This window comes from Protopterus annectens, chromosome 8.part0, assembly GCF_019279795.1.
Source record: "Protopterus annectens isolate FY-2018-M chromosome 8.part0, PAN1.0, whole genome shotgun sequence".
Classification (NCBI taxonomy): domain Eukaryota; kingdom Metazoa; phylum Chordata; order Ceratodontiformes; family Protopteridae; genus Protopterus; species Protopterus annectens.
The window spans coordinates 280,325,972-280,339,765 of NC_056741.1; the positions used below are offsets into that span (position 1 = coordinate 280,325,972).

The 13,794-nt window shown below is 49.4% G+C and overlaps 1 protein-coding gene across 1 annotated transcript in view; it reads left to right on the forward strand.

Annotated features, from left to right (window-relative positions):
- The window catches only part of IQGAP3 (IQ motif containing GTPase activating protein 3), a 2,364,408-nt gene that overhangs the window by 1,422,737 nt on the left and 927,877 nt on the right, over positions 1-13,794 (forward strand). The window contains exon 24 of the mRNA XM_044079778.1: positions 3,897-4,049. Within this exon, the coding sequence (XP_043935713.1) occupies positions 3,897-4,049 (153 nt within the window). The remainder of the gene's footprint in view (positions 1-3,896; positions 4,050-13,794) is intronic.

Here is a 13,794-nt window from a genome sequence, read left to right on the forward strand (position 1 = left end):
AAGGGTCAAAAGAGTGGAAAGATGTGGTTCTGAAAATCCCAGGGACCCTTGCCTGACACGTGGTGATTTTTCCCCCAGGGGCAGAGGGGGAAACAACAATAACAGACGCCGCCCTCGTGGCAGAGGGGGACCGCAAAACCAGGGTGACAGAGAAACCTTCTCTGCCAAGCCCTTCCAGCATCCCTGAAGGGTTCCCCAACTGCTCACCTCTGGAGGTAGTCGGGGGAAGACTTTCGCTGTACCCAAAAGCCTGGCAAAATATAACAAGAGACAGATGGGTACTATTTATTATATCCGGAGGTTACAAAATTCCCTTCCATCAATCCCCCGTAGAATCAAAAAAGCCCATCCCAGATGTCCCACCCAATCTAAGGGATCAAGCAGTCACAGAAGTTTCAAGACTGCTAGAAAAAAAGAGCCATTCAAGACGTCCCCGCAGTTCAACTAGGATCCAGAACTTACTCAAGATTCTTTTTAGTACCAAAAAAGACAGGGGACTGGAGACTAATACGGGATCTCAGCAGATTGAACAAATCTGTAAAAAAAGAGTAGTTCCGAATGGTGACACTGCAGTCCATTTTCCCTTTTCTGGGTCAGGACAATTGGATGTGCTCGATAGATCTTCAGGACGCATACTACCATATCAAGATGGACAGACGCTCCAGGAGATTTCTTCGCTTCCGGGTAGGGGCCAGTCATTACCTGTTCAGAGCTCTGCCCTTTGGTCTCACCTCAGTCCCCAGGGTGTTCACCAAGTGTATGGCAGTAGTCACGGCTCACCTGAGTTGTCAAGGATTCCAGGTGTTTCCCTATCTAGGCGACTGGCTCCTGACTGCTACCACCAGGCATCAACTCTTAGAGGCACGGGATTATACAGTCACATCATGCACTCAAGTAGGCATTACAGTAAATTTTGAAAAACTGCCTTGTTGCCCTGTCAGTCTATCACATACATAGGAGCAGAATTAAACACAAAAGAAATGTTTGTAAGATTACCATAGGAAAGAGTTTCCACTATTCGTCAACAAGTTTTAATTCTAATGCAGAGCAAAAGGATTCAAGTCAGATATGTCCTCCAAGCTCTAGGCTCTATGGCAGCTGCCATTCTTCTTGTCCCATTAGCACATTTCCACATGAGAATCCTTCAGTGGCTCCTTTTCACGCAGTGGTCTTTCCAGGAGCTACCCATGTCTCACATGATCCTGATCACAGAAACATGCAAAAGGCACCTTTCTTAGTGGATGGTCTCCCCACTAGTAATTCAGGACAGACCTTTCATACAACCCCCTCCGGTAGCCACAGTGACCACGGACACCTCCCTGATAGGGTGGGGGGGGCATTATCTAGCTTGGACAGTCCAAGGCACTTGGCGACCATCTGCATATCAATGTCCTTGAAATGAGAGCGATGCTCCTAGCATTGCAAGCCCTTCAAGACTCTCTTCTTTCCGGGACCACTGCAATCCAAACAGGACAACATGTCAGTGGTGTGTGGTACATCAACAAACTGGGCGGGAGCAGGTCTTACCCCTTTTGTTGAGAAGCACTCACACTGTGGAAATAAAGGCAATAGTATCAGATAACCATCTGGATAAGGTCACCTTAGAAACTGGAAGGCCTTGTTTGCTGAAAGCATAAGAAAGAAATAACTTGTCTGACTTTCTTAGTTCCTTAGTTCTATGGAGGTAAAAACGCAATTGTCTGTACATATCCAATTGGTGGAGCTTGTATTCTGCCTTGTTGCTGTGATAGGGAAAGAAAACTGGGAGATCTATGGATTGATTTAAATTGTTCTCCGAGTAGACTTTAGGAATAAAGGATGGATTGATCCTCAGAGAAACTCTGTCCTTGTGAAACACCAGGTAAGGAGGATGAACACATAGTGCTTGAAGTTCTGAGACACGTCTAGCTGATGTGATAGCAACCAGAAAAAGTGTCTTCCAAGAAAGAAATTTTAAGGAACAAGATGCTGCCGGTTCAAAGGGAGTCAAAATTAAGGAAACTAAAACTAAATTGAGATCCCAAGGAGGAGGAGGATCTCTAACTGGGGGTCTAAAAAGAGATGTTCCTCTCATAAAGGCCTTGCAGAGCTTATGAGACATTATGCTAGAATTAAACGTACCGATATGAAAATCAGAAATGGCAGCTAGCTGTACTCTAATGGTAGCGGAAGCCGCACCATACTGAAAGATTTGTGCTAGAAATTCAAAAATTTCATGGACCGGGACTGACAAAAGATCCAAATTTCTAGATTCTGCCCAGTAAGAAAACCGTTTCTATTTACTAGCATACGTTTTCCTCGTAGTAGACTTATGTGAGGAAACAATAATATCACGGACTGCTGGGGACATACTGGAAAGCCTGGCTAAGGTTGGAAGTGGAGTAACCAAGCTGTGAGCTGGAAAGTTTGAAGGGATTGGTGCAACCCACCTGATTGATTAATCAGAAGACCTGAAACTGGGTCCAGAATACACGGTTGACCCAGAAGATGGAGGTGCTGGAACGGGAACCGTGTCTCTCAAGGCCAATATGGGGCAATGAGGATCATTTTGCAACCCAACGATTTTGCTTTCTATATGAGTCTTGGTATTAGGGGAAAAGCGTAAAGGAGTCCCTGAGGCCAATCGTGGACTAGAGCATCTCTGGGTATATGACCTGGAAGAGGAAGTAGGGAGAAGTAGCTGCTGCATTTGTTGTTGAGAGGAGTGGCAAATAGGTCGCGGCAAGGCTGTCCCACCCCATTTGCAGAAAATAAGATCCGCAACTTCCTGATTCAGAGACCACTCGTGAGGCATGAGGATAGCTCTGCTGAGCCTGTCCGCTATGACGTTGGATTTCCCAGGAAGGTGCTCTGCTATCAGAAAACACTGGGAGGAAATCGCCCATAGTTGTCTTCATCTCGCCTTCCTTCTTGCGTCCCTCCCTCCTTCCCCCTTCCTATTGGATTGAGAGGAGTTCCTTTTTGTTTTCACTGGCTGAGTATCTTTTATTACTTCACATGCCAGGTAACTTATGACTCTTTCCTTGTTTAAGTGTATTGGACAACCAGTTTTTAGGTAACTGGTTACTCTACTTATGTCTAGTGTGCGCTATCACAATTGAGATCTGGGTAGCTGACGCTGGGCATTCTGGGATAAGGGGTAGCCTCAAGCCAGTAAACAGCTCTCGAGCTATAGAAGATGGCCGAGTTGGAGCCGAGGATCGGCTCCGAACCCAAACAGCAAGAAGGAAGGCGAGATGAAGACAACTAACATGGAACGTTATGGTAGGTACATAACTTCTTTTTCACATGCATTGAGTGCATTTTTTACTATGAATCCACACTTTCCATAAGTGTTAGTCTAGTATGTACTCCAAGGGTGAATTCTGTCTATACAAGGATATTGCTCTTTCCAATGCATTTTCTACGGTTAACAATCTTGCTCATTCTAGCCCTGCTGGTCTCTGCAGTGGTATTTTGCTGATAATTGAATCTGTCACTCTCAGTATGGACACTTACTGTGCAAGTGCCCTAACAAGCTGGCATTTAACTGGATTTTATATATAAAATGATTTCATTGTGATAATGTGCCTTAATATGAGTGGCAGGTAACTGTTAATAGTTTTGGAAGTTAACTGTAGGCATGGTTGCACGCACATAGTCCATACTTCAAGACATCAATTAAATACTTTTTTGCTTGGAAGACAGACACCATCAGACTTCACTTCAGCTGCTCACATTTTCTGGTAATCAGTAATTTGCATTCATGAAAATGTGTGCTTGCTTTGTGCACTGTCAAAGCTGTGCAGCAAGTTTATTAATCAGATTTTACAGTGGAAATATAAAAATAAAGACTGAGGATGAGCTTCATAGACCAATATGCTAACATTTTTTTATTTAATTTAATACATTTATAGGAGGTGGTTTCACATTGCAAAAAGCTGACAAGAAAAAACAAGGAGCAGTTGTCAGACCTTATGTCACTAGATAAACAGAAGGGGCTCAAGTCACTCAGCAAAGAAAACAGGGAAAAGCTTGAGGCTTATCAGCACCTTTTCTACTTGCTGCAGGTATGTGTATCTATCTAACATTAGAATGTTTCTTTCTGTGATTTAAATGTGTTTCCAAGCAACATATGAGGAAAATACGTAGCCTAGTTTCAACATAAATTATGTAATTTGTTAATGTTTTTTGGTGCCACTGGAAAATGAGGTGCATGGTACATTTTATCCCTTCTCTTGCTTCAGACAGTTTTAAGCATGTGTTTTTGAACAGCTCCCCACATTACATAGTGGGTATTACCCATACCTCTCAACCATACCGAACTCCTCGGTATTTACCATTTTTGGGGTCAAAATAATGGGGTACCACGAATTCCCAAGTGGCCCGTTTAATTCCTGATTATTTTTTATGTTACCACTTTAAATTTATGGCTGATTTCACCACGCATCACCGGCCTACAGGGGCGTGCATGATAACATCAGCTACTCCTTGTTGGACTACTTGGAGGGAACTGCGAAATATAAGAGCAATGGCAGCAGAACAAGTTTTGCAGAGTCCAACCACATGTCCCAGCCTCCAGGTAAGTAAAAAGAACTAACGGGCCAGTAATGCTGCTTAGTGGCATAGCTTTTGTATTTTATCTGCTGCAAGTTCTGATAACTGTAGTATCTGGAGTAGGGACTTCATTTGTCAGCAACCTGTGGGTCTTGGATCCGATATCGGATCCAAGCTGGCAACTATTTATACAGCTATGGATCCGAGCTCCTAGCTCCTCCCCTCACCCATAATCCCCTGCCAACCCCAAATGCCCTCAGATCTAGTTTGCCGCTCTAAAGTGTGTCAGCTGGATTGCGAGCTCCTGGCAATTTGCTATAGATAAGTGAATTTTTCTCAATCTTTTTTTTCATAGTGTAATCAGTGTGTGTGCTAGGTTTCCTTTAGCCTGTTAACTTTTAATTTTTATTTTTTTACCCTCCCCTTGCTGGTCGTTAGTGTGTGCTTGTGTGCGATTGCATTTGGGGCCTAGTGTGTTTGTGTAGCCTTAGTTTAAGTATGGCCGAGGACCCTAAGCCTATTTTTTCTAAATGCACCGAGTGTGGCCATAAGCTCTCTCCGGCAGATGGCCACACTCGGTGTGTTCGGTGCCTTGGGGTTGAACACTTGTCCTCGGGCTGTACAATTTGTGCAGCGTTCAACCCCAGGGCACTGAAAGAGCGGAGGTCGAAGCTGATCCTGGCAGGACTCCTGCCCCCGGATTCAGCTTCGGCCTCCGCTCCTCCCGTGGCACCTCCTCAGCCTGTGGTGGTGGCCACTCCTGCCCCCTTCCCCCGGCTGGGATTCAAACTCCCACTAAAGCGCCGGAGGACAGGGAGGCCAGGAGGGAGAAACGGAGGGAGAAGCACCACAGCAGGGCTGAGGCCTCCGCCGCCCCAGCTAAGCGAGCTTCTCCCTCCACGGCTTCCAGGTCTCCTCCTCCTCGGCTCCGATCTTCTTGCTTCTCCCCGGGACCCGAGGAGGAGGAGACCCGATCTCCGTCTAGGTCATCGAGGCGGCATTCCAGGCCTGCCTCGGGGACCTCTTCGAGATCAACCTACAGCCTGTCTGATGCAGACTTGGACCGGATGATGAGGAGGTTCATCCAGGCCCAGCTGCAGATGGGAATGCTTTTGCCTCCCCCCCTTCGGGTGGGAGCTCGACACCTTTCTTTGTTCCGATTGCTCCTTCTCCGACCCGCTTCCCGGGTTCGGAGCGCTCGGAGCCGGGCAGCGTTGGAGCCGTGGGTGGGTCGGCGCCGACAGTACTGAGTACTTCAGATCCGACCCTGCCCTCGAGTCTGTCGGTTCCATTGTCTGATCCGATCTCTCGGAGCCGTGGGGTGAGCTTCGGATCCGTGGGATTCAGTGTGCCTTCGGCTCCGTCCAGGTCGGAGAACACTGGTCCCTCGGATCCGACGGTCTCAGCGCCGGTTCCGATCCCTTCATCGGATCCGAGTGGGAGTCGACTTTCGGAACCCAGGGAGAGCGGCTCCCCCTCGGCCTTTGATGCAGTGGAGAGGGCTCTGTCGAGAGCATCCAGACCCCTGGCCCTTGTCTCGGCTCCACCCTGCACTCCCTCTCTACTGGGTCAGGCTCCCATCACCCAGCCACAGAGACAGCCTGCTTCGATGTCCCAGGTTGTTCCATTGGAACAGTATGTTGCTGGTGAGACCTCCTCGGACAGCCCCCCCAAGGAAGTGCCTCACAAGCACAAGTGTAAGAGGAGGCACGTGGACTCCCCCGAGTCCTTAACAGAGGACATGGACTTGGATGAAGGGGAAGGCTCCCCAAGGTCACCCCCTGAGGATGTCTCCTTTGGAGATATCATGGAAATGCTCAGGATCAAGAGGGGGGTGGTCTGCCCCCAAGGCTTCCTCCGAGTCCGTGTTCCTGGAGGCATTCGAAGCAGGCCCGTCTACCTCTTGGGTGTCCCCTCCGGCCACCCCCTGGTGGACCTTATTAACACCAGGACGTGGAAGGAGCCGGACACTGTGGAGCCAGTCCCAAAACGCCCGGATAGGATCTTGAGCCCCCCCGCAGACCGGTCCCACTGGAGCAAGGGTCCCCCTGTAGATGCCATGTTGATGGCGGCAGCCACTAAGAGGGAACTAGCTCAGGAGAGCCCCTCGGTCCATCCACCGAGCAAGGAGTCCTGTTTGATGGATCGCCTTGGGAAGCGGGTATTTAGTTCAGCGACCTTCTCAGTAAGGTCCCTGAACTACATGGCACATGTCATCAGGATACAGCGAGATCTTATTAAAGAATACGCTGCTTCCCCCCAGAGTCCATGTCGGCGGAGGACAAGCAGCTGTACTCCACTCGTATGGCCACTCTAAGAACTATTTCCAATACCTCTATGCGGCTGTTGTCCCGCGCCACTGAGGGAGCCTCTAGAGCTAGCGGAGCGGGCCTAGTTATGAGACGTCAGGCCTGGCTCCGACATTGTGACTTCGTGGAGCCCTTTAAGGCGTCCTTTGCAAATGCCCCCTTTGATGGTTCTGCCTTGTTTGGCAAGACCGTTCGCGAGACACTTGTTCAGAGCGAGAAGGACGGGAAGACGTTGTATGCCATCGGAGTCCGCTTCTCTGCTCCCCAGAGGTCCTTCTCCAAGAACCAAAAGGGACAGAAGATGATGTGGTTCCGGAAATTGCAACATTCCCAACCTGCTCCGGACAACGAGTCCTTCTGTGGCAGAGGAGGACAGGGAGGATGCCGCCCTAGAGGCAGAGGGGCCCCGAGAAACTTTGGGTCCAGAGAATCTTTCTCTGATCGGCCCACGCAACAGCCCTGAAGGGTTGCCCGACTGCTCCACTCTAGAGGCAGTCAGGGGGGTGCTTCTCGAGGCACCTGGCGGCATGGGAGTCCTTCATGTCAGACTGCTGGGTGCTTCGTATCATATCCAGAGGTTGCAAAATCCCAATGCAACATGTCCCCAGACTCAGAAACCTCTCCGATGTACCACCCGGTCAGAGGGAGGCTGCAGCCGCAGAAATCCAGCAGCTGCTAGAAAAAAAGAGCCATCCAACCTGTCCCCCCAGACCAGCTCGGATTAGGGTTTTACTCCAGGTTCTTTCTGGTGCCAAAAAAGATGGGGGACTTGAGACCAATTCTAGACCTTTCCCTCCTGAACCTGTTGGTAACCAAGGAAAAATTCCAAATGGTCACTCTTCAATCCATTCCCCTCTCTTGCGGGAGAATGACTGGATGTGCTCAGTAGACCTCAAGAATGCGTACTACCACATTTTAATGGACAGACGATCCAGGAGGTTTCTCCGCTTCCAGCTGGGAGCTAGCCACCATCAGTTCAGAGTCCTTCCCTTTGGCCTCACCACAACCCCCAGGGTGTTCACCAAAGTTTTAGCAGTGATAGCGGCCCACCTGAGACTCCAGGGAATGCAGGTCTTCCTGTACCTGGACGACTGGCTCCTGACCGCCCTAACAAGGCATCTGCTCTGCTCAGCCAGAGATTTTTTTCTCCACCTAGCCCCCCAGTTAGGCATCACGATCAATATGGACAAATCCTCCCTTGCTCCGGCACAAGTGATAGAGTTCATAGGGGCCAGATTGGATACAAGAAGTCTGCGAGCCTACCTCACTTCAGAACAACTACAGAATCCGAGACTTCATGTGTGGGCCATCCTCCAATCAGCAGCTCCACCGGCGGAATTGATCCTGAGGGCACTGGGTTCCATGGCAGCGGCAATCACGCTTCTTCCATGCGCTTGTCTAAATATGAAGGTACTGCAGTGGACCCTCCTAGTACAATGGTCTTTTTAGCTTCTTCCCCTCAACCACCCTATCTCTATCAGCAAGGCTTGCAGGAGGGCCCTGTTATGGTGGCTCCAGTCCCCAGACCACCATACAGGCCGACCCTTCTGCGCTCCGCCTCCTCTCGTCACGGTGACCACGGACACTTCCCGCCTCGGGTGGGAGGGCATTGTTCAGGCAGAACAGTCAAAGGCACGTGGAACGACACAGAGACCTCCCTGCATATCAATGTTCTGGAGATGAGGGCGGTGCTGTTAGAGTTGCAAGCACTTCAGGACCTTCTCCCCATATGAACTATTGCGATACAGACGGACAACATGTCAGTTGTCTGGTACATCAACAAACAGGGGGGAACCAGGTCTTACCCTCTCTGCCGAGAGGCCATGAGGGTGTGGGAATGGGCGATCTCCACCAACCGCTTTCTGATTGCAATGCACATTCCGGGACGGGCCAACATTCTGGCAGACAAACTCAGCCGCACCATTCTTTCCCCTTACGAGTGGTCTCTCAACTCCCGGGTAGCGAAGTGGATATTTGCAAAATGGGGGCAACCCTGCTGCGATCTTTTTGCATCTCCCTCAAATACAAAATGCGACAGCTTCTTCACCCTGATTCCCCCACCAGGGGAAGTCCCGAGAGACGCTCTAGTGCATGCTTGGCCGCCCGGTCTACTTTATGCCTATCCTCCTCTACCCCTGATGCTAAAGATGTTACAGAAAGCCTCTCAGTTGGGGAGCAGAATGATCCTCATTGCCCCATTCTGGCCTCTGCAAACTTGATTCCCTTACCTGTGGTCTCACTTGGTGAATCCTCCCTGGATTCTGGATCCCAGCCCGGATCTGATCTCCCACCCATCAGGCTTACCGACCCCGAATCTGGACAACCTGAAGCTGACAGCTTGGCTGCTCCAGTTCCACTCTTAATTAGGACTCCCGGTATCTCTTCACCAGTCAAAGCCATCTTGGTGGTAGCGCATAAACCTTCCACCAGGAAGATTTACCGCAGTAAATGGAGGTGCTTTTCCGTCTGGGTGGAACATCATAATCTGAACCCCTTCACTGCTCCGTTAACGTCCGTTTTGGACTTCCTTACCAGACTTTTTCAGCAAGGGGCTAGCTGTTCGACAGTCAAGGTACAATTAGCAGCCATCTCACATTACCATGTAGGACACGAGACAGGTCCTTTGATGTCAGCTAAACTATGTAAAACCTTCCTCAAGGGTACATTTCTGCTCAGGCCCCCTATCAAAGAAGCCATACCCCCTTGGGATCTATCGCTAGTTCTTCAGGCCTTGACTGCTTCTCCCTTTGAACCAGATGCCTCGGCTGATCTTAAATACCTATCTTGGAAAACAGCATTTCTGGTAGCCATCACTTCTGCGAAAAGAGTTTCGGAACTTCAAGCTCTTTCCGTAAAACTCCCTTACTTGGTTTTTCATCAGGATAGAGTGTACCTCAGGACCAATCCCTCCTTTCTACTTAAGGTGGCCTCAGAAACCAATATCAATCAGTCCATTAGTCTTCCTGTTCTCTTCCCTAATTATCAAAATAAAGGAGAATACAAGCTGCACTTGTTAGATGTGCACAGGCAGCTGCGTTTCTATATTCATAAGACTGCTGGTCACAGACAATCTGACCAGCTGTTCATTTCCTTTGCCAAATTCAGTTTGGGTAAAGCCATTTCGAAGGTCACCTTATCACGCTGGATTTCCCAATGTATCCTTCTAGCTTATGAGGCTTCTGGGAGGCCCGCGCCTCAAAGGGTTTGTGCACATTTCACTCGCTCCATATCTACTTCTACTGCATTCAGATCTAGTGTCCCCTTGGATGATATTTGCTTGGCAGCCACTTGGGCCTCATCTCATACCTTTATTAACCACTACAAACTGGACATCATTTCCAGAGGGAGAGCATCCTTTGGCTCCATGATCCTCCGAACATCCTTCCATGATGGCCCAAGATTCAGGTAGCTGGGGACTCTGTCCCACAGGTTGCTGACAAATGAAGTCCCTACTCCAGATTAAGAAGTTATGTACTCACCATAACGTTCCATCTGAGTAGGTGGCTTTATTTGTCTGCAGCCATCCCCCCCTCCTTCCCCCTGACCTTCAGAAGAGTTAGATGGTGGTATTATTCCTGTCTTTTCCTGTTGGGATACCTTTTCAGGTATATAGGAGGGCAAACTTGATCTGAGGTCATTTGGGGTTTACAGGGGATTATGGGTGAGGGGAGGAGCTAGGAGCTCGGATCCATAGCTGTATAAATAGTTGCCGGCTCGGATCCGATATTGGATCCAAGACCCACAGGTTGCAGACAAATGAAGCCACCTACTCAGATGGAACGTTATGGTGAGTACATAACTTCTTATTATCTGTTGCAAGTTGACAAAGTGTGTGCTTATTTGTGAAGTCGCTGTGTCCAACAAGAACTGTAGTATTTTTATCTGCTGCAAAGTCCGAGAACTGTGTAATATTTTATATTTTAATGAGCTGTTAATTCACCTTTGTTTGTCTTTAACTGCTGCAAAGTCCAAGAACTGTATTATTTGGCTTCTGTATTAACGGCTGCCTACTGCAAAGTCCGAGCACTAATGGGCCATGCTGCAAAGCAAGTTTGCTGCTTAGGTTGATGCAAGTCCATGAACTGCTGCAAAGTTTAACAGTCATTAATGGCTGTGCGATCTGCTGGCAAAGTGTGCATGCTTAGCAGCTTCTGTATTTTAACTGCTGCAAAGGGCCGTTAGTGGCTGGCTTAAGTTTAATGGCTTCTGCAGGCAAAGTGTGTGTGTATTTAGTGGCTTGGCTTCTGTATTTAAATTGCTGCTGCAAAGTTGGACAACTCCTTCTGTAAATTAAATTTATCTTTGTGTATTTAACTGCTGCAAAGTCTGACAGGCCATGCTGCAAAGTACAAGTCCGAGATATTGTAGTGCCGCTTAAGGTCTGTTTAACATCTGATGTTAAGTTGTCTATCTCACCTTCATTCTTGCTGGATGGGTTCGGAGCCGACCTCGGCTCCGACTCGGCCACTCTAAAAGCTCGAGAGTTGGTTCCACCGGCTCGAGGCTCCCCTTATATCCCACAATGCTAGGCGTGAGTTACCTCAGATCTCGTTTGCCGCTACAGCGATCGAGGTGTTGGTTTTCTACTGGCTTCTTGGTGAGTAAACTTTCAGTAAAGTTAGTATACTTAAACCCCTTTATTTTTAATTTTAACTCTTGTTTTCCTTAGTTTAGTGGAATTCTACCCCTTTTTTCACAAAAATCCCGCTTTCTTCCCCACAAGAACTTACAAGTTCTCCCTCGGGCCTTCAGGCCCTTTCTTCCATTCCCTAGTGGTGTGTGTGTGTTGCTTCTCTTAATTAAAACTATTGATAGTTTTATTTTTGAGTTTAAAAATAAGATAAGGTGTAATCAGTGTGTTTGACTGAGTGTGTGTGATTACACTTTCTTGTTCTAAGATGTCTAAAGACACAAAGGTCTCAGGCTTCAAGAAGTGTGATGCGTGCTGTCAGAAAATGTCTCTGACAGACGGTCACACTTCTTGTGTCTACTGCCTGGGGCCTTTGCACCTGCAGGACTCCTGTGCTGTATGCCACGGCTTCAGTCCCAGGGTCCTGCAGGAAAGAAAGAACAAATTGATCCTAAGGGGTCTACTCAAGCCTGAGGATTCCCTCTCTGTCTCTGGGAAGCCCTCCAAGGCTTCTAGGTCCTCGGCTCCAGCTACTGAGCCGAGACCTAAGGCTTAAACCTGTCTGCATCGGCTCCGGCTGGAGCCGATGAGTCTACAGCTCTGTGGTTCCCTCGGCTCCGGCTGGAGCCGAGGTATTAGAATTCCTTGTCGGCTCCGACCAGACCTTCGGAGCCGACATCTAGGAAGAGATCTAGGTCACCATCCCTTGGCTCCGTTCATTCGGCTCCAGCATCTCCTCTGCTGTCTGAGCGGAGCCATAATCTCACTCCTCTAGGTCATCAAGGCTGTCGGATCATGACCTTCAGAGGGTAGTGAGTCGACTTCTTAAGTCCGAGGCACTGGCCCAAATGCTTCAGAGCCCGACTCATCAGTCGATGCCTGCCCCTGTCCATCAATATGTTCCTCCTCCGACCGTTGAGCTCGGAGCCGGGCGTTGAACCGAGACTGTGGTAGCGTCGGAGCCGATACAGATGTCTTCGGCTCCGTCGTCAGCTCCGATTTCTTCTTTCGAAGAATCTCGGCGCCGGACTTCCCTCGTCGGCTCCAGGGGGTGAGTGGCATCGGACCCTTGTCCGACCCCGCTCTTCCTCTCGGAGCTTCGGCGCTGGTGAGTTCGGCTCCGACATCGGCCTCGGAGCCATCACTGTCGGTGCCGAGGGAGGTTCTCAGCTTCTCGGAGCGGGGACCTCTGGCTCTGCCTGACAGGGGTGCGTTCGAGGTCATGCGGAGTGTGTTAGAACCTGGTTCTACTCCACAGTCTGCTCCGTTCGCCCCTCCCTCTACGGTGCCTCAGGTCAAGTCGACTCACTCCCTCATCCCAGACCGCAGAGAGCCAGCTCCTCAGGAACCCCCTGTGGGGATTTCATCCTCTTCCGAGGCCTCTCCTGATTTGGCAGAAGAGCCCCCTCGGAAGAGAAAGTGTAAGAGGAAACACATTGACTCACCTGAGTCCGTCACCTCTGACACAGATTTAGAGGATTCCGAGGGTTCCCCGTTCCCCTTCTGAAGATGTCTCCTTTGCAGACATTCTAGAAATCCTCAAACAGAGGGGAAATTGGCCAGCCCTCAACCCTTCGGAGGATGAATCTGTGTACCTTGAGGCGTTTGGCTCTCGTCCTTCCACCTCCTGGGTGTCCCCCTTGACCCCTCATGCAGGTGGTAGCTAAAGGCATGGACGGCTCCTGATTCGTGGACCCCACTCCCAGGAGACCCTCAAATTCATAACGGCACCAGCAGACAAACAGTTTTTGACAAAAGGAGTTTCTGTGGATGCTATGGTGGTTGCTGCTGCCACTAAGAAGGAACTAGCTGATCCTTCAGTACCTGTCCATCCACCTAACAAGGAATCTAGGTCCATGGACAGGTACGGGAAGCGGATGTTCCCGCCAGCGACATTTGCAATGCATTCGCTGAACTACCTATGCCATTTTACTCGTCTTCAAAGGGACTTGATCAAAGAAGCGAGTGACATGTTGAAGGATCCTACAGCTGCGGGTTTTCAAGATAAGATGAACACTCAGCTGGCTACCCTGAACTCCATAGCCAACTCCTCCATGCGCCTCCTTTCTTATGCGGCTGATGGAGCGGGCAGGCCGCAGGGACAGGTGTGGCCTTACGTAGGCATGCCTGGATGCGGCTATGCAATTTTGGTGACCCTTTAAGACGTCTTTCACTAATTCCCCATTCGATGGATCATCTCTCTTTGGACCTCAAGTGAAAGAAACCTTGACTAGGTGCGAGACTGATGGCAAGACTCTTTCTGCCGTCGGAGTCCGTTTTTCTACTCCTTCTAGGCCTTACCCCAAAGGCCAGAAAAGT